Source organism: Trachinotus anak, unplaced genomic scaffold (genome assembly GCF_046630095.1).
Source record: "Trachinotus anak isolate AG129_WGS33_773 ecotype Australia unplaced genomic scaffold, CSIRO_AGI_Tana_v1 ptg000001l, whole genome shotgun sequence".
Lineage (NCBI taxonomy): Eukaryota > Metazoa > Chordata > Actinopteri > Carangiformes > Carangidae > Trachinotus > Trachinotus anak.
In genome coordinates this window covers 15,525,695-15,551,467 of record NW_027273852.1, presented here as the reverse complement: position 1 = coordinate 15,551,467, position 25,773 = coordinate 15,525,695, and the positions used below count along the sequence as shown (strand labels likewise).

Sequence of the window (25,773 nt, the reverse complement as noted above, 5' to 3'; positions counted from 1 at the left end):
GTGAGAGAGAAAACACACCCACATGTAGATCCACAGCATGTAGACCCACACACAGTAGACCCATATTATGTAAAAACTGTCAGGTAGTAGTGATGTCCGTTTATTAACAGTCTTTCTTCCCATTTTTACAGGCTCTACAGATGTGGTTTCCTGTTCTGTTCATGGAGTCAGAGATCCAGTCACTGCTGCCCTCCACATTGTTCTGGGTAAGTTCTGCTTGTTCCAGATCACATTAATTTATTCATTGTTCTCACCATCAGAGCTCCTGGCTGTGGTGGTTCTACCTGGTCTAAGTTCTTCCTGTCATCAATCTCTTGCAAGGTCATCCTGGGTGGTTTTTTATCTTTTATAGATTTATGGTCAGAGTCATCATAAGTGGGTTCTATTTGATATGGATCTATAGCCATAGGGTGGGGTATCTGGGTGTTTTCTATCTGTTAAAGGTCTACAGCCGGAAGTCATCATGAGTGGCTTCCATCTATTACAGATCTGTTATAGGTCTATAGTCAATCCCTATTGTCGTCCAAGTTTAACTTACTGGAGCAGCTCTCAGGGAGCCAATCAGGAGCTTGTGTCCTTGCTGAGCTTTGATGTGATTGGCTGACGGTCACTCAGACAGGTTAGCAGTTTGAAAACAAACAAACGCAGGGAAACAGAAGTTTGGGGAGGGTGGTGGGAGACAGATGTCTAACAGCAGGATCAGCTTCACTTTAAATCACAGCTTTACTCATTACAGTCACGCCCCCTTTACCAGTTCTTGCCCCCTCTCAGGTAAACCTGCTGACCAATCAGCTGGCAGCAGACCTGCCTTCTGCATTTGAATGACAGTTTGTGATGTGATGGGGGTTCATTAACACTAATTAACACTGGAAGCTGTGCGTGTGTGTGACAGATGGGAGTATTCAGTGGCTAATTCCTGAACAATAGAAAACAGTTAATATTCCCAGACAGGAAGCTGTTCCCACGGACACCAGGTGAGTTCAGAAGTGTTCATGACACAACCAGGTGAACATACCTGAACAGTTATTATATTCAGCGGTGGTGACCCCATTATTGTCAGCACACCTCATTTTTAGACATACAGAGCAGTTCCAGTTGAAATTGTAAGGCAGGGACAATATAACAAAATAGATTACAGAACTAAAAATAATAAATAAAGTTGGCCAGAACAAAACAAAAATGATTCACACATAGTAGTCGCAGTTTTTGTCCTTTTTGATTTTGGAGATGGCTAAGGGATGGATAAGGCATCAATCACACCATTGTTGGATTTAACAGTTGAAAACAAAACCATGTATTGTGACAAATAAATTAATTTGCAGAAGCAACTAAATCTTGACAAACTGTGCTTAAGGTTTCACAGCGTTGTACCTGAGGAGTTTGTGTACATAGCGGGTTTCTGATTGGGTGATTCCTTCTTTTAGATTGAGTATATTTAAAGATTGATATCATTCTTGTGTCTGTATGGTATATATGAGGTAGGGGTGGGTGAAAAAAAATTGAACGAAAAAAACTCAACTGTGAGGGCACAGTGATGCTCTGCAGACTGTTGTTAGCAGAGCACCAAACTCCAGCCTTAACAAACGAGATTGGCTGATAATCACACACAGCAGCACTTTTCAAAACTTTTACTGCTCTGGTCGGGTGAAGAAAATAATTCAATATACAGTCTCTTTTATTTCAGAATCCTGCATAGTGTTTTGAACAGTGACAGCTTTTCCTCAGGACTAACACTGGCCCCTGTCCATTGCTGCACTGAGAATAGATTCTGAATCAAATGGTGACACCAAGCAGCTTGTTAGCTTAGCTAAGCACAAATGGAAGCAGCCTGGCTCTGTCCCTGTGTAACAGTACACTTTACGAGCAGCTATAAAGTTCACTGATTAACATGTTATAAAATAAAATGTTTGTAAAATGACAATTTTATAAACATTTTACATTAAACTTTGATTATTGTTCATTGTTAATATTATTAAACAAATATGACAAGTTACAACATGTTATTTATTTAAGTTTACAGGAGGTGGAAAAAAATGTGTGAAAAAATATGTGATGATGAGCATCAGAAAATGTTACAAATATTGTTTAAATAAGTTATTTAAATTAATGTATTATTTTACCTGTAGTTCATGGTCAAAATAAATATTGGTTGCACCTTTAAGAAGCATTGCAGGTTTGATCTCACTGACACACTGACCGTCTCAGCTTTAATCCTCAAAACACACACACACACACACACACACAGATAACATGCCATATGGTGAGGAAATCAGATTCTATCCAGAGAGACAGACAGGCAGTCAGTCAGACAGACAGGTGGGGAGACAGCAGTTCAGTAGGTTACAGCAGGTATGTGGCCAGATGGCACACTGTGTGTGTGTGTGTGTGTGTGTGTCTGTGAAAGCTGATCAAGCATCTTGTTGAATGGTCTCAATGGTGATTTTGATGAGGCTGATTTTTGTTAGCAAAAACTTTATTCATCACTTTTTCATTGGTTTATCTACGCATCAATTTTCTGAAATATATCTGAGTCCAGGAAACATTATTAATTAATCGCTTCACATTCTTGATCTGTGTGACAGTGAAAAATTTATGAAAATTCAGTTTAAAAATATTGTTAAAAATCTTAAGTATATTTTGATGAATAAAGCAGAAACCCTGTTAAATTATTATTATTTCTATGAATTACTTTAAAGGCCTGTATTTTTGGAGAACAAGCAACATCACAAATTTGTCCGTTGAATACAATCAGATAAAACAATGTTGCTTGTTGGTGATGTCCTCCCAATCCAAACCCAGTCAGTCACAGACAAGTTGACTTTTAAGTGAACTTACTGGCTAATTTTCTTTATATAAATTGATAAATGTAATAATTATTTACTAATAGAATATCAATATATATATATATATATATATATATATATATATATATATATATATATATATATATATATAGATCAGAAACTGTGAAAAGCTCACAGGTACTATTTGTTTTACCAGATTTTTGTTAGTACATTCAGCTAAAGATAAAATATACAGTTTGACATAAATAATCAGCTCAGAAACGTTTGACTTCATGTTTGTACATTTCGATTAATGAATAAACTGAGGGTAGATGTGATCAGCAGGAAAACATGATGTTGAACTCTTTAAGTTTCTGTGAATAAGGACTGGTTAAATAAATAATTGTCCAATAGCCTAACACTGAAATACTCAACTTTTGTTATAGCAAACTTAAGAACGTGATTTCAACCAATCAGAAACCTTTAACAGCTGGCTGCTTTACATCAGCTGGTACAAGTGTATGTGTAGGAAACAACTAAATTATAGAATTTGTCATAATTAAAGGAAAATTTCACGCAAAAATGAGAACTGACTTATTGCTTTGGAAAACAGTTACAACAGCACATTAGAAAGTGGATTTCAGAAACACCAGAAATTCAAAAATCACAAAAAGGGTTTTTATACTTGGCTGAGTTGAAAAAGTTGTATCAAGAAAAGCAAAACATAACAAATGAAATGGAAACAGTCTTAGCAAATAAAATCATGATGAACATGAGTAAACAGCAGCGGAGACACATTTGTCCTAAATCTGCTGTAAATGTCTCTGAATTCTGCTGCTTCAGAGACAGGTCAGAGTGGCCTGGTGTACAGCCAGGGACTGGTCCCTCTACTGCAATGTGATTCCACTGATGGACGTTTGTGGATACTAACACACACACACACACACACACACACACATACTCTCTCTCTCCTGACCTCCTTCTGTCGCCCATATTTGGAGTGCTGCTTCTCATGAATATTAATGAACTTCTCACCACAAGACCACTTGGCCTCCTTACAGGTTCCTTGTGTGTGTGTGTGTGTGTGTGTGTGTGTGTGTGTGAGAGAGAGAGAGAGAGAGAGAGAGAGAGATGGAGAGAGAGAAATCCTAATTTTTTCTACTAATTATTCATCATCAATAGGATCTTTTTCAAACATCTGTATTTACCCCCCACCCCCACAGGTCACCTGCAGCAGGTGGACATGTGCAGCTTCTCGTCTCTCGGTCAGTTGGTGCGTTTTGGTTTCTCCGCCATGTTTGGCTTTGGTGGGCGGAGCTTAGCACGGGCAGAGAAGAAGAGGTGGATGTCATCAACGAGGCGACGAGAGTACGCTTTGGTGAAGACACTGGCTAGACTAAGGTAACAACCACACATCTTTTAAAGTTATGAAGACTAACTTAATTTTTTTTTTCTAAATCCCTCAAACACAAATTAATGATTTGGGGCAACATAAATAAAATTCACCTGAATATTTTGTTCTCTTAGTCCTTACTCCCTGAATAAAAGACATTTTGCATCATCACTGATAAGTGTTGAGTCGCATCCATAAATTGCTACAAATTACACTGTGGGATTGTCAACAGAAAATACTTGTTTGTTCCATTGTGAAAGTTTTGAGGGCACTATGGTGTGGAAATTTTACACTCACAATTGGGACACATACAAAATGATGGACAGTAAATATGGGGGACTATAAGGTAAAAAGGGTGTGAATTTGAATTAAGCCTGAAACTTTTTCACAGGATATTTTGACATATCACAGTTGAAAAAGCACAAGAGTAAAAATAAAATTAATGAATCCTTTTAGCTTCTTCAGTTTCAGTTGAGACATGACAGACTACACAAACCCAACCAATCACAGCTTGCCGTAGTAGGTACCAGGGAGCAACTTCAGGGAACATCAATGTAAAGAAACAGTGGTGTCCGAAGCAGCGTGAGGCTTTCTGTCCTGTGTTTGGAAAAGCCTAAAAAAAGAAAACAACATCAAAAAGGCAGAAGTGTTGTTGCCGTAGCTCCATGAAATTTTCCTCTGTTGAACAGCTCCACCAACATCATCGCTCCTCTCCGCCATGTTTACAGGTTAGCATGGAAGAGTGCTGTGTGCTGCTATTGGTCAACGTCACCCAACACGTTGAGGAAAATGTCAAAGAAAAAATATATATATTTTGACATGCTTGCTTTTTGTTGAGCTGTCCAAGATGTGGGGAGGGTTGTCGTCCACTATGATCCACTACTTGAGATAAAAAGATCAACGATAGCGGTGGAACAGATTGAATGACTGACGTTGCCATCTTCAGAGTGTGTTACATAATTTAAAAAGTACATTTTCTCACATTTCTTTCTCTGTCTCCCTCAGACCAGAGGACTGTCAGCTTTCTTTCCTTCCAGCAAAATCAACCACAAATCTGTTTGTACTTCGGTGAGAAACACAAAAAGATAAAATGATTTTCACTGTTATAACTTCCCTAAGCGGTAAAATCCCATTATTATAGCATCTTTTTGTCACACATGACAGGAAAATGAATATCTTTGGGTTTCGGACTGATGGTCGCACGAAACAAGACAAATTGATTAAATGTCTTTCCTTATGGGTACCTGATAGAGTGCAGCTTGTGCCACATCTGGCCACATAGGGAGTAGTAACCGAGCCGAGAGTAGTAAGCCAAAGCACAGTTTGTGACCATCATTGCAGCTTGCCTGTTTACCTTGATTACACATATATTGGTACCTTGTAAATGACCGTACCCAACCTGACAAGCATTCTAAATTTTTTTCTGAATTTTTGCCAACTGCTAGCCTGGCTCACTACATAACATATCATATATTGTTTGTTTCATCAGTACAAAAATGGTTTCCAATCTCCAGGCTATAGCTTCATATCAGACAGATATGAAATGGAATCTTCTCATCTGACCGGTGCCCAAAAAAGTTTTTTTCCCAAAATGTCATAGAAAAAAACTAACCATTTGTTTTCTGTCTGATCGCCCACACTTTGGCCAGTGTAATAGTGGTGTTTTATGCATAGTACCTTCACATTTACACTTATTTCTTGTGTATCACTGTTGTAGCTGTCAGTCATGTTTAAAACAAAGTTTAATCTCCTTTCTCTCAGAGACGAGGACCAGGACCTGGACCAGGATCCAGGGACAGGTGAGAGTGCTACTTGCCTGTCTTAAGTTGGAGACTTTGTGTGTCTGGACAGAAGATCAAACCTGGTTCAGGTTTTAGTCTGTCTTTATTCTTATTATTTCTGTGACTGCCTGATGCAGAAGGGGAGGAGTCCTGGACGACCAATCAAGGCCTGTATCTGAGCATCAGTATCATGTCCATCCCCTGTTTGAGTCCACATGCACCTCAAGGACTGGCTCCCAACACCAGGTACACAGGTGTATGACGAGCAGGTGTGTAAAGGCACCTGTGTTGTGTGACATTAACCTTCTGTTCCTCCTCCTTCCCGTTTGTGGCAGTTTGGCAAATGGCAGCGCGGCACTGATCGCAGTGGGAAACACTTCCAGGTCAGAGTTCATCAAACACCTGAAGAGATACAGCAGCTCCAGTGGACAGGTGAGAATAGCTGTCAATCAAACAGTCCTCTCAGTCTTCACGTTTACCAGAGAACGCTGAATTAACATTAACTAGCTGCAGCTGATCTAATCTGCTGATAGAGACGTTTGTCATTTCAACCCAAGTGGCAACTCACCGTGACTTCACCTATTGATTTGTGAACTGCTGTTTTGAATCCTCAGACGAGAAGGTGGAGCTGAGGAGGGGCGAGGGGTGGATCTGACCTGCTCTGTACTCTATCCTGATTGTCAGGCAGGTCGCCGTGTGTGGTTCAGTCTGTCAATCACACAGTAGCCACACCCTAATGCATAACCTGCTTTATCGTCTGTTTGATGGGACAATAATTCAAAAAAATGAACATCATGTTTTATTGAAGAAAACTTTAAACCAGCAATTGAGACCATAAAATCATTAGGAAAACGTTTACTGAGGTAAATCAAATGTGGAGTAGGACTATTTTCCCATAAATTTCAATACAATCAGACTTCTTTTGGACTCACCCCCTGATGGTCATTAGATAGAAAGCAGGTTTAAGGCACTTCTGCACTGGATTCATTCTTCAGATCCGGAGTCTACGTCCATTTTTATATACAGTCTATGTTTCAACCAGAGACATCCGGCTAAAAATGAGAAGCTACTACTTGTATTTTTTCCATTCCTCTGCGAATAAAGAGTGAGGAGAGTTTAAAGGTTTGATAAGAGATTTGTAGCATCAGTGTTTAAGGAAGAGTATTTTGCCAACTGGGATCTAGATCCAAAATGGAGCCAATATCTGATCTCATCAGATAATATGTCTAAGTATATTTACTCGAGTAATGTTCATACTTGAAGTACTGTACTGTGAGTACAGTTTTAATGTACTGGTTACTTACTTTATTCTGCTATTTTATACTAATATTCCAATGCAAACATTGCCCTTTTTACTCCACTTTAATTATCTGATCATAGTTTCTAGTTACTTTGCAGATTCAGATTTATAATACAAAATATAATCAACAAATAAAAGATGATGTATTATTATAGGTTCATATAAGACTTTATTGATCCCTGAAGGAAATTGATAAGCTACAGAGTAGCACATGAAGTAATTAAAATCCACTGTCAGCAGCTAACTTACCAAAAAGACTCACTCTTGACCTCGCAGTCCTCAGGTAAAAAAAACACCCAAACTAGTTAATGAATAGATTAGCCTGGTTCAGCTTGGACTGGCCTGGCCTGTCAGACCACACACTAACCTACTTACTAAATATACTGACAGTGTGGCGTTCACTGTCCTGCAGAGTAAACAGGCTGTTTACTCACTGACCTACATCTGAAAAGACAGCTCAACATCAAACATGACAAGACAGGGCATCCTGATGGAGCAGGACACATATAACTATGACAACCCCAGTTTCAGTCAGCTGTGGACATTGTAACTTACCTGAGTTGCTCTTGCCAGGTGAGATCTGTGTGAAAAATTTAAAGTAAACCAGAATTTACAGCAGTGGTCTGAAAATCAGAGTCAGACACATCTACTCTGCCTTTAATAGAGTTATGGCTTTTTAGTCCAGAATTTCCTGTTTGTGTTTCTGTGCTAAGCTGCAATGGTCATATGAGCAGCTGACTATTACAGTGGTGGAAGAAGTATTCAGATCCTTTACTTGAGTAACAGTGCGATTACCACCCTGTAAAAACACTCCAGCAAGTATGTGTTATTAGGAAAACATACTTGAATTAAAAGTACTGAATGTAGAGAAATGACCCCTGTGAGTGTATTACATAGGCTCTCATTAGATTAATGTTCAGAATGAATCTAATAAAACTAATTTTTTACTTCTTATCTAAAGATATAAGTAAAGAGCTTTTCATTTATGGATTAATATGCTGGTTATTTTCTTGATCAATTCATTTATGTTTTGGTTCGTTCAGCATCATACAATGATAGGAAATGCCTTTACAATTTATCCAGAGCTGAGAAGTTTCACCTTTCTGTCTTGTTTTGTCCAGCGTGACAGTCCAAACCTCAAAATGATTCAGTTTACAGTGATTTAAGATGATAAAAAGCTGCAAATCGTCATATTAGAGAAGCTGAGACAGTGAAAAGTTTTGCATGTTTGCATGAAGAATTACCAACTAATTAATGTCTTTGATATTTGAAATTTAAGCTCAAACTTTTTACACTTCTTGGCGGTAAAATTTTTTTGCAGTGCATCATATTTTATAAGATCATGTATTTGGTTTGTAAAATCTTAATATGCAAAGTAACTAACAAAGTTATCAAATGAATGTGGTGGAGTAAAAAGTACACTGGAGAAGTATAAGTGTCATTGAGTGGAAATACTAAATAAGATACCTCATATTTCTTTTTCAGCTTTCATTTAAAAAAAAACAAAACACAAACCTGTGGAGGAAAGAAAGCAGATAGACAGGACAGACAGGACAGAAGGACAGTCTGTCTGTCAGTCTTTGCTGCCCCCTGTTGGAGTTTTATGGTGTTAGAGTAGAGACAACAGGACAGTAAACAGGAAGAAACCCGGTCACTGCTGCAGATTAACAAGCTGCTTAACAAGGATTCTTAATGAGCCTTTCTGACCTCCTCAGCTGACCTTTGACACGCACACATCCTCACACTCCTGTCAGTGTGTCCTTCTGACTGTCTGAATGTCTATTTGCAGTTCAGCTTCTCTTTCGTGGAGACGCACACTGTGTCGGCAGTGAGGATCCGCCCCCGTTCACTGACTGGCTTATCAGAGGAGGAGAGCGAAGAGGAGGGTGAATCCAAAACAACACCCATCATCCAATCAGAGGGAGCCGCCTTCCCCTGGAACATCGACGGAGAGCTGGTGGAGATCGCTAACGAAGTGCTCATCAGGTATGATGAGTGTTTTAAAAATCTTATAATAATCAATAATATTATATTGTGCAATTATATTGTACAGTGTATGATTGAACTGAGATAAACATGGCTGCAACTAATGATTAATTTAATTATTGATTAACATGCCAGCTATTTTCCTTATACACTGATTAATACTTTAATTAATAGTCTATACAATGTTAGAAAATAGTGAAAAATACCTATTACAATTGCAAAAATGCCATAGGGAAAAGAAAATGCAAGAAGGACAAGCAAAACAAACAGGGAAAAGAATTGTGAAAAATAATGGGTTAAAAATGTCATTATATAAAAATAAATACATAGAAAGTATAATATACAAAAATATGCAGATATCTCAGTAACGCCTTGAAAGAACTTGTTCAAATTTGGTCCATTTGGTCTCAAGGACGAATTGATTAGATTTTGGTGGTCAAAGGTCAAGGTCAGTGTCACCTCAGAAAATACTTTTTAGCTAAAATATTACTACTCAAGACTTCACCCAGCAATTATGACAAGATTTCACACAAATTATTAATATTTCATATAAATAGGCATGTAACGTGAAACTAGTCTGAGTTGTGGAGGCATTCAACCGTGAGGCAGTAATTCTAGTTTTTCTTCCTCTTTTGCATGGCATGACTCTGTAGTGACGCCTGTTCCCTTATACAATAAACAGCAGCTTGTTGCTGTTCTGGCCAATAAAAGTCAGGACTTCTGGGCCTCTGCTTCTTCAGTTTCATCTGTTATTTAAAAAATCTCAGACTAGTTTCACGTTACATCCCTGTTTATATGAAATATTAATCATTGTGTGACCATTGTGTGAAATTTTGTCATAAATGCTGTGTGAAGTCTCGAGTAGTAAGACATGAGCTAAAAAGTATCTCACAACTTTACAGAAGTGCAAAACTAAACAGTACTATTTCAGTACAAAGAAACTCCCCAAATGATAACTGAGTTATGAGGATTATCTAGGACAATGTAAACATTAATTTGTTTAAACGAATTTAGCACCACAAATCTCACTCCAATCTTTTTTTTTGTGGCTTGGGTGAACTGACCCGTCTTTACCAGTTAGATTATTTTACTTTTTTACCTGTCACATTATCTTGAAAAACAGACAAAATCAGACCTTACACTGCACTTCTATCATAACCTCTCTCTAAACATACATCTGACCGTGTGTGTGTCCGTGTGTGTGTGTGTGTGTGCCTGCATGTGGTGTGTTCAGGGTGCACCCACGGCTCATAACTCTGTACGGGGAGGAGGTGGACGAGGCCGAGTCGATCATTTCCTGCAGCTGCATCTGAGTCCAGCTGAAGGCGCTGTTTGTTGGGGCAAAGACAGGTCGCCTTGGTAACCACAATGACTCAATAGTGGTCTTTTGGTCATTACGGCTTCCATGGCCATGTGAACTAATATCAAACTTTCATTCAAAGCAAAAAGACACAAAACTAGCAAGTTTTGCAGCTTCCTGTTAAAGCTGCATTAAGCAATTTTTTGCCCCACTTGATTATTGCAGCTTTAATAACTACAAATTTAATTAATATGATACTGTTATTCCAAGTTAACTGTGCTTTTAAGTTTATTTCCTGAGGATAATGATTCATATTTTATATTCAAATTAATGTTTACATTTTACCATATTTTAATTACCAGACTTTCAGATGACTTAAATGTGTTGCATATTTCTTTTTTTATTAAGTTTAATTTTTTGTTTCATCTTGTCTATTTTCTGGAAAGGATGACTTTCTGTCCAAAGACTTTAAAGTTTTATATTTGATATAACAGAGATGTTTTTATGTAGAAGCTTTTTAAGTGTCTAAGCTTTGTTAAAAGATAATGCTGATTTTTAGAGTAACAGTTGTGATAATGATGAGAAAAAAAAAACATGTACAAGTTGTTGTTTAAATAGAAAATCTTTCATTTTAATAGAAAAGTGTAGCTAAAAGCAGTGAGACTCTCCAGTGCAGAACAACTTCACAATACACAACAATAACAATAAACTAATTTATTAAAATATTAAAAACATCTGTGATGTGCATTTGTACTAAATAGATAAATGGAGGGGAGGGTAGCAGTTGTCTTAACTGTCTTCATTCACAGAATACACAGTTAAAACAATGCTTTTTAATACTTTTAATACCTTAAACATTTTATTAAATGCTGATTTTCAAGTAGTCTTCCATTAATTAACCCTGTGGCTCGATGTGTTGCTGTCTGTGTTCACCAAGTTCCATCTTTTACTTTTACTGGTGCTTCACTCAAATTTTAGTCCAAATCCATGAGTTGTTCAATTAAGATTTTGTCGACCAGGAAACTTTACCTGGGTTGACCTTAACCACCTGGTCTGAGATCAGTCGTGTGCAGTTAGTTCTTTTTTACATATTTAATCTGTCAAGTAAAGCACCTTTGAGTATCTTTAAAAGTGCTCTATGAATAAAATTACTATAAAACTCTCACATAAAGAATAGTCATGTTGGTGTGTCATGACTGTTGCCAAGATATTTACATAAAAATATCTTACTGATGATGATGATCTTACTTACTTTTAACAGCAAAAACTGATGATACAATATTTGTTCCTTGGACGGTTGATTAAAGAGGAAGCACTTGTTTTTTCATTTCCTGCACAGAGCGGTTTTCTGGTACATTTCCCTGAACTGCTTCCTCACAGCAGCAGTAAACGGTCGCACAGCAGACTACATAAACAGGCAACACAAAACCCACGTGTGAAATCAGACTGACGGTGTGGCACAGAAAAATTCATCCGCAGATTGTCTTGATATTTCACAGTGGCTGCTTTCCTCCCAGTCCCCTGAAATATAAATCGATCAATGTCCGCCATCAAGGATCTTCTGGTGGGTTGAATACATCTCAGAGGAGACAAGGTGTATCCTTCACCAAAGTTTTTTAAAGGACCACTACACCACTTCAACATGAATCTTACTGATTGGTTTGGGCTGTTGTGAAATCATAATATAAATAATATTACATGACTTGTACTATAGATTAGACAGAATACCTGTGGAAACAGAAATACCAGCTCTTTATTCAGAAACTGGAAAATATTGTGTGTGCACAATCTGGAAACGCTTCTTATTTTATGTTCCAAGTGCAGCTCTGCTCATTTAGAAAAAATGTACAGCTATTAAGTTGTGTTTATTATTATTAATTGTAAAATATCATCCGGGGGCTCAAAAAGGTGTCAGACTTAGCTGTACCTGTCTGTCGCAAATAGATTTTATTCTTTTTAGCCATGAACAAATTTTCTTTTTGTTTCATTTCTATCAGTCACAGTCTTTCCCTGACAGCACATCTATCTGTTGTCATTTACCAGGTTTATACCACCCAGTGTTTTTTTTTCCCTCAAGCAATTGAGGGAAGTGAGGAGCCATGTTAGCCAAATTAGAACCATCAAGTGACAACTCGCTTTCCCAGCGTTTCTATTTTCTCTGCTCTGGGCTGTTTACACTATACTGGCATTTTACTCTCAGGATTGTTCATAATTTAATTTAAAAAAAAGTGACTGAGGGAAAAAGCTCTCCAAAGCTGATGCTCAAGCACCACCTCTCAGTTATTGTCTTGATGATGACTCAAGGCAAAAGATGTATTTGTGCTGTCAAGCTCCATCTCACAAAGGTCTGCAGATCTCTTCAGTGAAGCAGTTTACACTCCAACAGAAGAAGGTTAAATTAAAATGGATGATGCGACACAGCTAATTAGCTACAACAATTTCCTCCATTTTGGCCGACACTGTTCCATCAAAGGTCAGCACTGTCAAGACGGCTGGCTGTTGGCCAACGCTGCAATTTTGCATGTCAAAGTTCACAAAAACTGAATTTGACAGAAAAACTTGGCGTGGATGTAGATCACCCCCATGAGCAAATCCAATGTGCGACATGTTCCTGGTTTAGATTCTGCTGTGATCAGAAACTCCAACAAACAAATCCCAGACGGAAAAAACAGGCGAAAGATCAAAAGCCCTTAAAACTCCAGCACTGATTGTTTTCTACAAAAACACATGTTGTTCAGGCTGCCAACACTTGACTATTTCTTCTGTCTGGACGACATCTGGTATGTGCACAGTCAGTGAGTCTGCTCTTTGTGTGTGTCCCCAGTGCATACAGTGTTGGTCAGCAGGTGAACAAAATGGAAAAAGATAATGTACACAGACAGAAGGGAGGCCTCCCAGAGATATATAAGCCAATCAGAGGCCAGGTTTCCATCCCCTGAGACTGAAGGTCACTACCTTTGGTTTGTTTCCTCTTAAATGAGTCAAAATGGAGGCCATCAATAACATTGTCATGATCCCAGGAAGCCCTGAGACCCTCCAATTGGTCCAGATATGATTGTTTCAGATTCACTTCCCTTTTTATTAATCTTCCATCCATCCGTCGCCACAGTCTTCTTAAGTCTTTGCACTTGGCTGCATTTGTGAAGGCACATCAGGCAAAATAATTTAAGAGGTCATGGTCAGATACAGGTGTGTTCAAGAGGCGTTCACTTGAGACATGTTCATCATCCGTCAGACTCAGACAGGTCTGACTTCAAACTTCTGACACAGTCTGGACAGATTTCATTGGCTGTCGATGTTCACTGTCCGTCAGCACATTCTGTATGTCTCATTAAAACTGCTGCATAGTCAAAATGTTAACTCCACCTTAAAGTCAGAGGTCAAAGGTCATGGGTAGAAGTGACACTTAGGAAATGCTCTCTCTGTCATTACTTTTAGCAACATAGTCCCAGCTGTGTCTCTTGTACTCCTCCTCCTTCTTCTGAAGTTCCCTCTTAAAGAAACCAGCCTGAGAGACACAGTGAAAAAATTAAGCTGGTGTCGCAACTACAACAGTTATATTGTGATATACTGCAGTTTATCTCTACCATTATACTGGGATGTACTGCAATTTACAAGTACCATTATTTTGCAAATTAATTCAGTTTATAAGTACCATTATATTGCAATCTACATAGGTTTATCTCTACATTATACTGCCAATATATAGTATCGTTATATTGCAATAGTCAGACCATTAAATTGGGATATACTTTGGTTAATTAGTACCAATATAATTAAATGTTATCAAATCTAGGATATTTGTTAATGTTAAACAAATATTTACCTTCCACAGACACACGATGAGAGAAGCCAGGATCAAAAGACCCAAAACTAAACTGACAACAATGATGAAGACCTTCACTGTCATTGAGGGTTTCTGGGTGAAAAGAGCATCAACCACGACCTAGAAATGTACCACACACAATATATGATCATTAGTAACACACAGGATAACTATTCACTTGTTAAATCTCCTTTGTTAACTTTCAACAACTACAACCCCCATGAGGCTTTGGTGGTGAACTTACTGTAGCTGTGGTGTAGCTGTTGATTACAACAAACATTATGTTTGTTGCCAGTGGTGGAGGAAGTACTCAGATCCTTTAGTTAAGTAAAGTCACTAAAAAGTCCTGCATTTAAAATTCTACTGAAGTACAGCAAGATGTACTGAAAGTATTTGAGTAAAAGTACTCATTCTGCAGAGAAAGGTCCCTGTGACTGATACATTATTAAATATGACATCATTAGATTGATAATATTGATGCATACATTTGTAAACATAATTTTACTGTTGTAGTTGCTTGAGGTGGAACTTGTTTTTTCTACTTTATATACAGTTTGGTATTTTTGTCTAGTGGTTCCCAACCTACGGGTCGGGACCCCCCAAAGGGTCAAACAGACAAGTACAAAGATTTGGAACTACTGGTTCAATCTTTAACATGATTTATAAGTATTTTGTTTTATTATGTACTATTATGTATTTTATAAGCTTATTATATATTTTTTTGATTTTATTATCAGTCTCTGTGTGAAACCTTTGTTTTGACTGATTAAGCTGTTGCTTGTGATTGGCTGCGTGGTGTTTCACCTGTGCTGCAAGTTGTTTCTGGATGAGGACGGTGTGAGAATCTTCTCTGGGAGATGATATCATTGCTGTGCTCTCCAACTTCATGATACTGTGTCGACCCTGAGAGACACAAAGACAGACATCAGAGTCCAGGTGCATAAAACTCTGTAGATTCATGACGACACATAAAGACAGAAATATGTTGTTGGATGTCTGAAGCTGTGCCAACACCTGGTTCTGTTTTATCAGTTTCAGTCATCGTAGAACTGGGTACATGTGCATGAGCCCCATCTCTGTGGGGCTATAAATGAAGTTAGCCATAAATTAATGTAGAAATGCACTTAAACATCTGTTTGCATATCAATATTTGAGCCCGCTCAACCACTCGTTCGACTTGCTTAAGAGAAGAACGTCTGAACAACCACTCAAAGAGCTTTACACTACGAGTCACATTCACCCATTCACATATTCATTCACAACTTTCTTTAAAAATTCTGTTGCCATGGCGCCGCGGATGGCTGCCTCGGTGTTTTGGTGCGCATTTTTTTGCCTTATTTTCTTTATAAATCCAGTTTTCTGCTTTGGTTTCCGGAGCTCTTTCACCAGAGAAGAGCTCATTAACATCAGAGAAACAACTCCAGTGGATTTTTTTCCTACTTTTCTCGACTCATCTGTGGGATTATTGGACATTTTGGTCAGAGGTGCACTGACCGTTGCTCTCGCAGTGAAACGCCGGAGGAGAGGAAAACGTGCCGGTGCGCTTGCGCGTCTCCGCCGGCGCGCACTCCGCACACCTCTCCCAGGTATCTTTCTCTCCAACGTGCGTTCACTGCCCAACAAACTGGATGAACTTCAGCTACTGGTGCAGAAGAACAGAGACTTTTCCTCATCTGCCGTCCTGTGCTTCACGGAGACGTGGCTGTGTGGATCGATCCGGACTCTGCGCTGGAGCTGGCCGGCTTCCAGCTCTTCAGAGCGGATCGCGACACAGAGCTGTCCGGCAAAACCAAAGGTGGAGGAATCTGCTTTTATGCAAACAGTGGCTGGTGCAAAGACGTGACAGTGATCCTGCAGCACTGTTCTCCTGACCTGGAGACTTTCATCATAAACTGCAGGCCCTTCTACTCCCCCCGTGAGTTCACCTCAATCATCCTGGTCGGTGTTTACATCCCACCACAGGCCAACGTGCAGGAGGCACAGCGGGCGCTCGCCGACCAGATACTGTGTGTGGAGCAGACCAACCCGGACTCCGTAGTTATTGTCCTTGGTGACTTTAACAAAGGGAACCTCAGTCATGAACTGCCCAAATACAGACAGTTTGTTAATTGCCCGACCAGAGAGGGGAACACTCTGGACCACTGTTACACCACAATCAGTGGTGCTTATCACGCCGTCCCCCGGGCTGCACTGGGCCACTCTGACCATGTCATGGTCCACCTGATTCCCACATACAGGCAGAAACTAAAACTGTGTAAACCTGTTGCGAGGACATCGAAGCAGTGGAGCAGTGAAGCCATAGAGGATCTGCAGGCATGTTTGGACTGCACTGACTGGGAGGTGTTCAGGACTGCTTCCAACAGTCTGGATGAGTTCACAGAGGCTGTGACGTCATACATCAGCTTCTGTGAGGACTGCTGTATCCCATCACGCACCAGGGTGAGTTATAACAATGACAAACCCTGGTTCACAGCTAAGCTCAGTCAGCTCAGGAGGCAAAAGGAGGAAGCTTTCAGGAGCGGGGACAGGGACAAGTTTAAAGAGTCCAAGTACAGGTTTAGCAAAGCGGTGAGAGAAGCTAAACGACTGTACTCTGAGAAACTTCAGCTCCAGTTCTCAGCCAATGACTCTGCTTCTGTCTGGAAAGGGCTCAGACAGATCACTAACTACAAACCTAAACCCCCCCACTCCATTAATGACTTCCATCTGGCCAACGATCTGAATGAGTTCTACTGCCGCTTTGAAAGACAGTGGGACAAGCCTGACACTAACCTCCACATCAGAGCCACATCAGAACCCCCCTCCTCCTCCACCAAAGGAACGTCTCTCTCTATCCTGGAGAGAGATGTCAACAGGCTTTTTAAGAAGCAGAACCCCCGCAAAGCAGCCGGTCCTGACTCTGTCTCTCCATCATCCCTGAAGCACTGTGCTGATCAGCTGTCTCCAGTGTTCACAGACATCTTCAACACCTCACTGGAGACCTGCCACGTGCCAGCCTGCTTCAAATCCTCCACCATCATCCCTGTCCCCAAAAAACCAAGGCCCACAGGACTAAATGACTATAGACCCATTGCCCTGACCTCTGTGGTCATGAAATCATTTGAGCGTCTTGTCCTGTCCCACCTCAAATCCATCACTGACCCACTCCTGGACCCCCTGCAGTTCGCCTACAGAGCCAACAGGTCTGTAGACGACGCCGTCAACATGGCTCTCCACTTCATCCTCCAGCACCTGGACTCCTCAGGGACCTATGCCAGGATCCTGTTTGTGGACTTCAGCTCTGCCTTCAACACCATCATCCCGGCTCTGCTGCAGGACAAGCTCTCCCAGCTGAGCGTGCCTGACTCCACCTGCAGGTGGATCACCGACTTCCTGTCTGACAGGAGGCAGCACGTGAAGCTAGGAAAGCACGTGTCTGACTCCCAGACCATCAGCACTGGATCCCCGCAAGGCTGCGTTCTTTCTCCTCTGCTCTTCTCCCTGTACACCAACACCTGCACCTCCAGCCATCAGTCTGTCAAGCTCCTGAAGTTTGCAGACGACACCACTCTCATTGGACTCATCTCTGATGGCGATGAGTCTGCCTACAGGTGGGAGACTGAGCGTCTGGTGACCTGGTGCAGGCAGAACAACCTAGAGCTAAACGCTCTGAAGACAGTGGAAATGATAGTGGACTTCAGGAAGAGCCCAGCCCCACCCACCCCCATCACCCTGTGTGACTCCCCCGTGGCTACCGTGGAGCATTTTCGCTTCTTGGGAACCACCATCACACAGGATCTCAAATGGGAGCTAAACATCAGCTCCCTCATCAAAAAAGCTCAGCAGAGGATGTATTTCCTGAGGCAATTGAAGAAGTTCAACCTGCCAAGGACTATGATGGTGAACTTCTACACCTCCATCATCGAGTCCATCCTCACCTCCTCCATCACCATCTGGTACGCTGCTGCCACGGAGAGGGACAATAACAGACTGCAGCGTATCATCCACTCTGCTGAGAAGGTGATTGGCTGCAATCTTCCGTCCCTCCAGGACCTGTACGCCTCAAGGACTCTGAGGCGTGCAGGGAAGATTGTAGCTGACTCCTCCCACCCTGGACACAAACTCTTTGAGACACTCCCCTCTGGCAGGAGGCTGCGGTCCTTCAGGACCAAAACCTCTCGCCACAAAAATAGCTTCTTCCCATCTGCTATTAGCCTCATCAACAAGGCTAGAGAGCCCCACTGTTGCTGATCAATTGCACCAATCACCAGAAAAAATTCCTTGTATGTGAAAACATACTTGGCAATAAAACTGATTCTGATGATTTGCAACTCTGATGATTTATACACAGTGCATCTCTATCACACACAGCCACACACTGATGGTACGTCAGGGGCCATTTGCGGTTCAGTATCTTGCCCAAGGTCACTTCAACATGCAGACTGGAGGAGCCAGGGATTGAACCACAGACCCTCTGATTAGTGAATGATGCGCTCTACCTCCTGAACAAAAGCCATCTTTAAAACTTTGTTATCTGATTATTTATAACATCTAACTGTTATCATTCAGTCTTTGCTGACTGTGGTTACCTGGCATTAATTTGCATCGTTTCTGTGTCTGGTTTATGTGCTTGTCTGATTATGAATGTTTTCTTATTTTCAGGTCTCTAGTGTAAAAGTGAAGCTCAATAAGAATACCTGATTAAATAAAGTTTGAATATTGAAATACCATGAGCTGGTTAGGTGAAGAGCTGCAGGAGTCAAAACTCCTCAACCTAATGTTGAGTCAGGGGAAATTCAGAAATCCAAAAAACTTGACACTGTTGCTTAAGTGTTTTTATAGTGTGTGTGTGTGTGTGTGTGTGTGTGTGTGTGTGCGTGCATTTGTTACCGGAGCTTGCATTAGTACAGCAGGATTCAGTCTAGTCTCCAGTTGGATGGTGGCATCTCTCCCTGACTCCAGGTTGCCAAGACGACACACCAGCCTCTCACACAGCTCATCACCACGGCCACAAAACTGCACACACATAGAAATATATTGACATTTATACACACACTACACACTAACACCAAGGCTCTAGGGATGGCAGCAGAAATATATTGATATTTATAAACACACTACACACTAGCAACCAGGCTCTGGGAATCCAGACTCAGATATCTTAACAGCTACAACCTAAATTTATTTTACACATTGTACAAAGTTCAAGCCCTAACTGTGTGTGTGTGTGTTTACCATTCTGCGGGTGGAAGTGAAGGAGAAGAAGAAGATGAGTTGTTTGATGAAGGAGGCTTGTGGGACTTCACAGTCCTCAATGACCGAAACAGTCATGTCACTGATCGAACACACACCATGAGATGACTGCAAAGAGACAATTAATATAAACATATTAATATTATACACACACTGTTCTACCACTGGTGTTTACTACTACTGTATTTCTACTGCTACTTCAACCACAACTGCTACCATTACTAAAGCTGCTACTGTTACCCAATCAGCACCCACCATGGCTGAATGTTTGTGTCAATGCATAAGTGTCTTTAAAGGCCAAAATCTGTGTGAAGCCCAGTGCTGGGTATCGAATGTCAACACGTTGTGTGGTACTGACCAAAATAAGTCCAAAGCCTTGTCTTTAGCATCTGCTGGTGAAGCAGGTACTGACCCATCTGTCTACTGTTGATTCTCACCGCCTGTTCTCTGAAATTACTTTGGAGTTTAATGACTTTTACAGCAGCAGTTCCTCTAATGGCCACTAGATGCTGTTGCAAAAGGAAAATCCCTGGTTTCCCTCTAGATACAAGAGTCAACACATTTTGTTTTACAACTACTTCAGGTTTCAGTGGATCATTTAACTTCCCCTTATGTGAGAGAGATTTTCATAATCATTCTTCCATGAAGATATTAAAGACTAAAAGAGGTATTTAGGTGCACATTTGCCTTAGTTACAGGTGTCTCAATCTATTACAACTCAGCCATGGATTTTGTTGGTTGTTTGCCCCACCTAAGGCTAAAGCCCTCTTTACCACAATTCTCTGGCTCCAGTAACTGATAAGGGTGGCGGCAAGTGATCAACACAAACATCCGCATATGAAATGTATCTTCAGAAACCTGTTAAAAACCACACACATACCACAAACAGGATGTATACTGTCTGTGCTGTTTCTGCTCCCACTACGACTCCTGATACTGCTACTGCTGGTACTGTTAGTGCACGTACCTGCCAGTCGACCACCTGCAGTAGTCTGTGTCGGTATGGAGTGAGGATCTTTGGTAACGCAATCTCAACCACAGTATCTACTGACCTGCTGGGACCAGAGTTTAACACCTGCGGACAAACAGAATAACAGATATACCACAAGAGATCAGATTTGATCAGGAAATATAATGTTGATATGGAGACAGTGATTTAGATACAACTGTAGCCCCATTTTGTTCGTCTTAATTTGTTAAAAGTTCAGCTACTTGGCACCACTTAAAGTATGCTGAATTATCTACTAGCTGTTCTTGTTTACAGTGCACCCATGACTGTAGAGACAGCTATCACTGAATTACTTTCATACTGAAGAATCGTGAAAACACGATGATTCAGGAAAAATCTGGAGATATGTCTTTTCTCATACATTCTAAGCAGATATGTGAAAGATTATTGCCAATGGACACTAACAACATCTTCTAAGAGTGAAACACTGAATCTAAAAATGTGTGTATCATGTGTTTTAGGTCAAATTTGTTATAACCCAGAGAAGAAGTGGCTGAAGGTAATTAATTAGCTCCATGAGACATGAGTCACAGCGACTGTTGCAGCTTCTACTGTTGACTCTGTTAATAAGAGATCCTAATCAGTGGCCAAACTACAAGTAAATCACTTCCATTCCTGGGCTCTCTGTCCAGGCTGCCACCAGAAGCTAAAACTAGGAGGAGTTTAGGGAGAGTGCAGCAGCACTTCCAGTTGGCCTCAGAGGTTTTGGTAAATTAGACAACTCAGGAAGTGGAAGCAGGGTCTTGTCAGGCTGTTTTTAGCCTCAAAGGAGAACTGCTGATCTGGGTGTACACTGGTTGTACAACTGAGTGATGGAAAGATGCGGTCAGACAGAACATGAAGCAAAGTTTATCCTTGCTTTTCTCACACAGAATTGACTGTTGGACCTTTTGTGGAAATATAGCAACTGTACAGACATTGCCTGAAACTAGCTTACAAATGTGTCTGTTCTAGTGTAACAGCACAGACTCTGCACTCACCTGGTCAAACCATAAAATATCAAAGTTAATCCACATGTCTTTATAGAAACTTGGTGAGGGAGTGATTATAGGGGTATTTGGTGACCTACTGTAGCAGGCTGTGTGTTAGCACTAACACAGTTGCCAGCCCACAACATGCTACTGCTATCAGTCACAATAGCTCTCCAACCTTCTGCATGTCTCTCTACTGAGCTGTTTATGGCTGAAAATGGAATAATTTCACACAGTTAATTCACAAGATTTTTTGTACTAGGGCTGCACAATTAATTGAAATATAAACAAAATCGCAATATGGCGAAGTGCAATATCCAAATCGCAAGAGCTGCAAAAAAACAATTGCAGGAGCTGCAATTTTTGCATATTGTGCAACCCTATTATGTACTATTAACTCCTATTTCATAACTGTCAGCAAACCAATTTATACTCTGACAGAGGAGGGTGAAGTAACACAGCTAATAAGCTACAATAGTCCTCTCAAAGGTCAGGGAACTATCACATTTTGATAAGTCACAGTTAGGTCATATGGCTGTACCGTGTCGTATTTGCATTCTGTCAATTGTCATAAAGTTTCAACCCTTTATCTGTTTGCTTCTCTCCTACTCTCTGTGATCACACCATGTTTGTTTAGTAGATTCATATTGCTCAGGGAAATTTTACACTACTAAATTCTATTTTGTTGTTACTATCATGCTTTTTTAATGTTTAATACGTTTCATGTAAAGTACTTTTGTTTTGAAAACTCCTATGTACAGTAAATAAATCCTAACTCACTACACTGAATCATCATCAGTTCATGTGACTGTGTCTTTGCCTCCATTAGCACTGCCTAGAGTGTGTTTATGTCTGTTCACACCCACTTGTGTCTTTCTATTGACTTTGTATGTGATATGTAGCCTCCAGAATTTAGAAAAACAGGTGTGTTTAGGTCTGTCTAAACACACTTGAAGAAAGTCCTGAAGCAGACTGACATTTACCTTGTATGTGTAGTTGAATCTTTCGCTGTAGCAGTCAACTGGAGTCAAATCTTCCTCTCCAAACACAAAATAGGTGGGTGTCACAAAACTGCAAACAGACAGACGGTCAAACAGGACTGAATTGTACAGAATTGAAAATGAATAAGTTGTATACGTTTTCATTTGTTTTCATTTTCAGTTCTTTGATCTTATATTTGTGGAATTAGTGTTTTTTTTTTTATGTGAAACTTTAACTTGAGTTATTGTTATTAGTGTAATTATCGTTATTATTAATTTAATCATCATTGTTGTTGTTGTTATCATATTATTATTATTATTATTATTATTATTATTACTTTGAAAGAGTAATAGTAATGCGTGCTGACTCACCCGTGGATGTTGATGTTGACTCCATATTTAAGATGAAGGGGGAGACTGATGGAGTTGTCATGGAGATACTCCTCCCTCTCATAGTTGTCACTGAGGAGAAGACATTTTAATACATTAATGCATAATCAACCTGCAAACGTCTAATCTTTAACTCGTAGATGGACTGAATGTCTCCTTGCCTCATTCTGACCTTCAAAAATGACAAACTGAATTAGACATCAGAAAGTTCATCTTAAGGTTTTTGTTAGAGGTTTAATAATAAATCAATATGTCAATTTTATATTGTGCCTAACAAATTTCATTTCTCAAATTATTGTAATAAGAAATTGCTTTTTTACATTTAAGTCCTGATGTCCCCTTAAACTTTACATTTTTAAAGGTCTTTTTTTCTGCTAAACATTTATGTTAAATTGCAACAATAATGTAACACTGTGGATTAAATCTTCTTTACAATGAAAGCTTTAGTCTTTGATATTTAAGTTTATTTTACATTCAGTTCTTCTATATTTTTGCTTTAGTTAAAATTGTTACAGTAAAATTGAGGTCTTTCTTCACCTCTGAAGATAAGAAGGGCGTGTGTCCTTACCTGCTGGTGTTGACATGGATGTTGATGTCACCAGGTGTGCTGTTCTGGTTTACATCCAGTAGGAAGTTGATATTCAACTACAAGAAACAGGAAACGTCAGTGATTTCAAATGGTTTCAGTCTCGCTCATCCTCCTTCCCTGTAAACTCAAAACTATTGTCCCTTTTTGTCTTCCTCAGTAAAGTTCAATCATTGAATTCATATTAATTTGTATGTTTTTAAATGTTGATGGAAATTACACCCTAAAACTGCTGCTCTGTCTGATTCTGGGAGGAACTCAGATATTGCAACAGTTTCTATCACAGTATTTACTCAAAAAAATAAGAAAAAGGAAATACAGCAAGTATCTGCTGATGGGACAAAAGCTGGAGAACAGAGAGTACAGATGAACTGGATCTCACTTCTGACCCACAAGCAGTTTTGAGTAAGACTGAGCTAAGGACCAGTGTTAGTGAAACTTCTTTGTTTGCCATGCTAGCAGCGTGGTTCAAAGGATGACAATACTCGTCCACCACTTTGGTCCAGACTGAAATATCACAGCAGCTATTGATGGGATTGGCACAATCTTGTTTGGTTTGGTACAAATCCTTTACAGGTTCCCAGACCAGGTATTCTAATGATGTTGGTCATCCCCTGACTTTTCCTCTAGTGCAGAGGTCACTAATAGCTGCAGTCTGGATCCAGACCAGAATCTGTTCTATTCGGACCTGTACCTATAAATTATAACTTATTGAGAACTTTAACATTTGCTCGAGAGTTTCTATTTTAACTGGCACAGCCTCGCCAGCCTTTATGGCACAAGTCATGTGATGCTACTCAGCCTATCACTGCGACTCGAGTCAGTGAGTGAGATACACACACGAAGACACAAGACGATAGTCAATAGAGATAATTGTGGAAAGTGCGATATAAGAGGGAGAGAAAGAGAAGAGGAGGTGTTAAAGTTGTTCCGCTGTTAAGATGGGTTGAGACAGTTAAGATGGGAAATGGAGTTTAAAAAAGAAGAGAAGGGGAATTAGTTTTAAAAAAGAAGAGGGTTTTTTACATTCTTTATTTTTCTTTCCTACTTAGAGCACATACCATTTGAGCACAGTTGTTACTGCAGCAGTGTTCAAATCTGACTCAGGCCCTTTGCTGCATGTCAACTCCTCGCTCTCTTCCCTAACTCTCCTGTCTGTCTCTCACTGTCCCTAATGCAATAAAGCCAAAAATGTCAAAAAAACCAACTTTACAATAATCCTGCTCTAGTGTCACCACAACAGATTTTATATAGACATTTATGTACCTGAGTTTATATTTTTGATGGTATTCTCACCCGTCACCTCACTGTGCTTTTAGTTTGGCAGTAGTTAGCAAAAGTGAACAATTCATGGTGAACATGGTTAGCATTGTCCTTGTGAGCATATTATCATGCTAACATAAGCATTTAGCGCAAAGTGCCATTGTACTTAAGTGCAGGCTCACAGAGCAGCTAACATGGCAGTAGACATTAGTCTTGTTATAAAACGTTTTCAGTAACAGTGTGTGATTGGCTGAGTCTTACCTGGGCGTGGGCTGGGAGGAGGAGGCTAGTGACGCTGCAGTCAACAACCACCACTGTACTGTTGATTTCCTCAGTGACATCACAGCTGACCACGTTGTCCTGCTGCGCACACAGATTCACACATGCAGTTTGTTGTATGTACTTTATTTAATTAGTTATTTGCGTTGTTAAAGTACACTTTACTTTTGCATTATATATTTTTTTATATTATATTTTAATATTTCAGAACTTCAACTTGGATTGAAATCTTGAGGATTATTTCCTTAACCTGCTTACTCAGCATGAGGTAAACTCACGTTCTGCAGTACTTTGATGTAGTGGATGTTGTTTGGGAAATACAGAGTCAGTCGTGGCAGGAAGGCATCATCTCCAGAGTTCATCATCGAAGTTTTCAACATGATGGTCTGTCCAGAGCCGAGAGCGAAGTACTCCTGCTGACTGAGTACAGAAAACAACAATAATAGCACTAATGTTTTAGACACAGCCAACATCAAAATATGGCTGCTGACTACTAACAATAAACAACAGGCCTGGGTTATAGAAATAATTTTGATTACTTGTATAGAAACATTTCCCTGATAATAAAATGAGACAGTCTGATATACTGTTAATAAGTGACATTGCTTGATGACATACCAACAACCAATCACATCACAGAATCAAAAGCCAACATTATTAACTGCCAGGCATATTAGCAACTGGTTATATGGCA

General features: G+C 39.9%; 2 protein-coding genes across 3 annotated transcripts in view; one reads left to right on the top strand and one right to left on the bottom strand.

Moving 5' to 3' along the window:
* cerkl (CERK like autophagy regulator) overlaps window positions 1-11,275 on the top strand; it is a 35,500-nt gene extending 24,225 nt beyond the window's left edge. The window contains exons 7-14 of the mRNA XM_071480188.1: window positions 132-206; window positions 4,007-4,184; window positions 5,182-5,244; window positions 5,938-5,975; window positions 6,095-6,203; window positions 6,293-6,389; window positions 9,047-9,243; window positions 10,478-11,275. Of these exons, the coding sequence (XP_071336289.1) occupies window positions 132-206; window positions 4,007-4,184; window positions 5,182-5,244; window positions 5,938-5,975; window positions 6,095-6,203; window positions 6,293-6,389; window positions 9,047-9,243; window positions 10,478-10,556 (836 nt within the window). The 3' untranslated portion in view covers window positions 10,557-11,275. The remainder of the gene's footprint in view (window positions 1-131; window positions 207-4,006; window positions 4,185-5,181; window positions 5,245-5,937; window positions 5,976-6,094; window positions 6,204-6,292; window positions 6,390-9,046; window positions 9,244-10,477) is intronic.
* The window catches only part of itga4 (integrin alpha 4), a 31,306-nt gene continuing 16,678 nt past the window's right edge, over window positions 11,146-25,773 (bottom strand). The window contains exons 19-29 of one of the 2 annotated variants that reach the window (XM_071480177.1): window positions 25,358-25,499; window positions 25,062-25,160; window positions 23,520-23,596; window positions 22,934-23,023; window positions 22,565-22,652; window positions 20,569-20,676; window positions 19,584-19,709; window positions 19,239-19,364; window positions 15,174-15,272; window positions 14,370-14,489; window positions 11,146-14,051 (exon numbers count right to left, since the gene is read on the bottom strand). In XM_071480177.1, coding sequence (XP_071336278.1) covers window positions 13,950-14,051; window positions 14,370-14,489; window positions 15,174-15,272; window positions 19,239-19,364; window positions 19,584-19,709; window positions 20,569-20,676; window positions 22,565-22,652; window positions 22,934-23,023; window positions 23,520-23,596; window positions 25,062-25,160; window positions 25,358-25,499 — 1,177 coding nt within the window. In that variant the 3' untranslated portion in view covers window positions 11,146-13,949. Of the gene's footprint in view, window positions 14,052-14,369; window positions 14,490-15,173; window positions 15,273-19,238; window positions 19,365-19,583; window positions 19,710-20,568; window positions 20,677-22,564; window positions 22,653-22,933; window positions 23,024-23,519; window positions 23,597-25,061; window positions 25,164-25,357; window positions 25,500-25,773 lie in introns of both variants that reach the window. The other variant, XM_071480167.1, reaches the window with a different exon arrangement.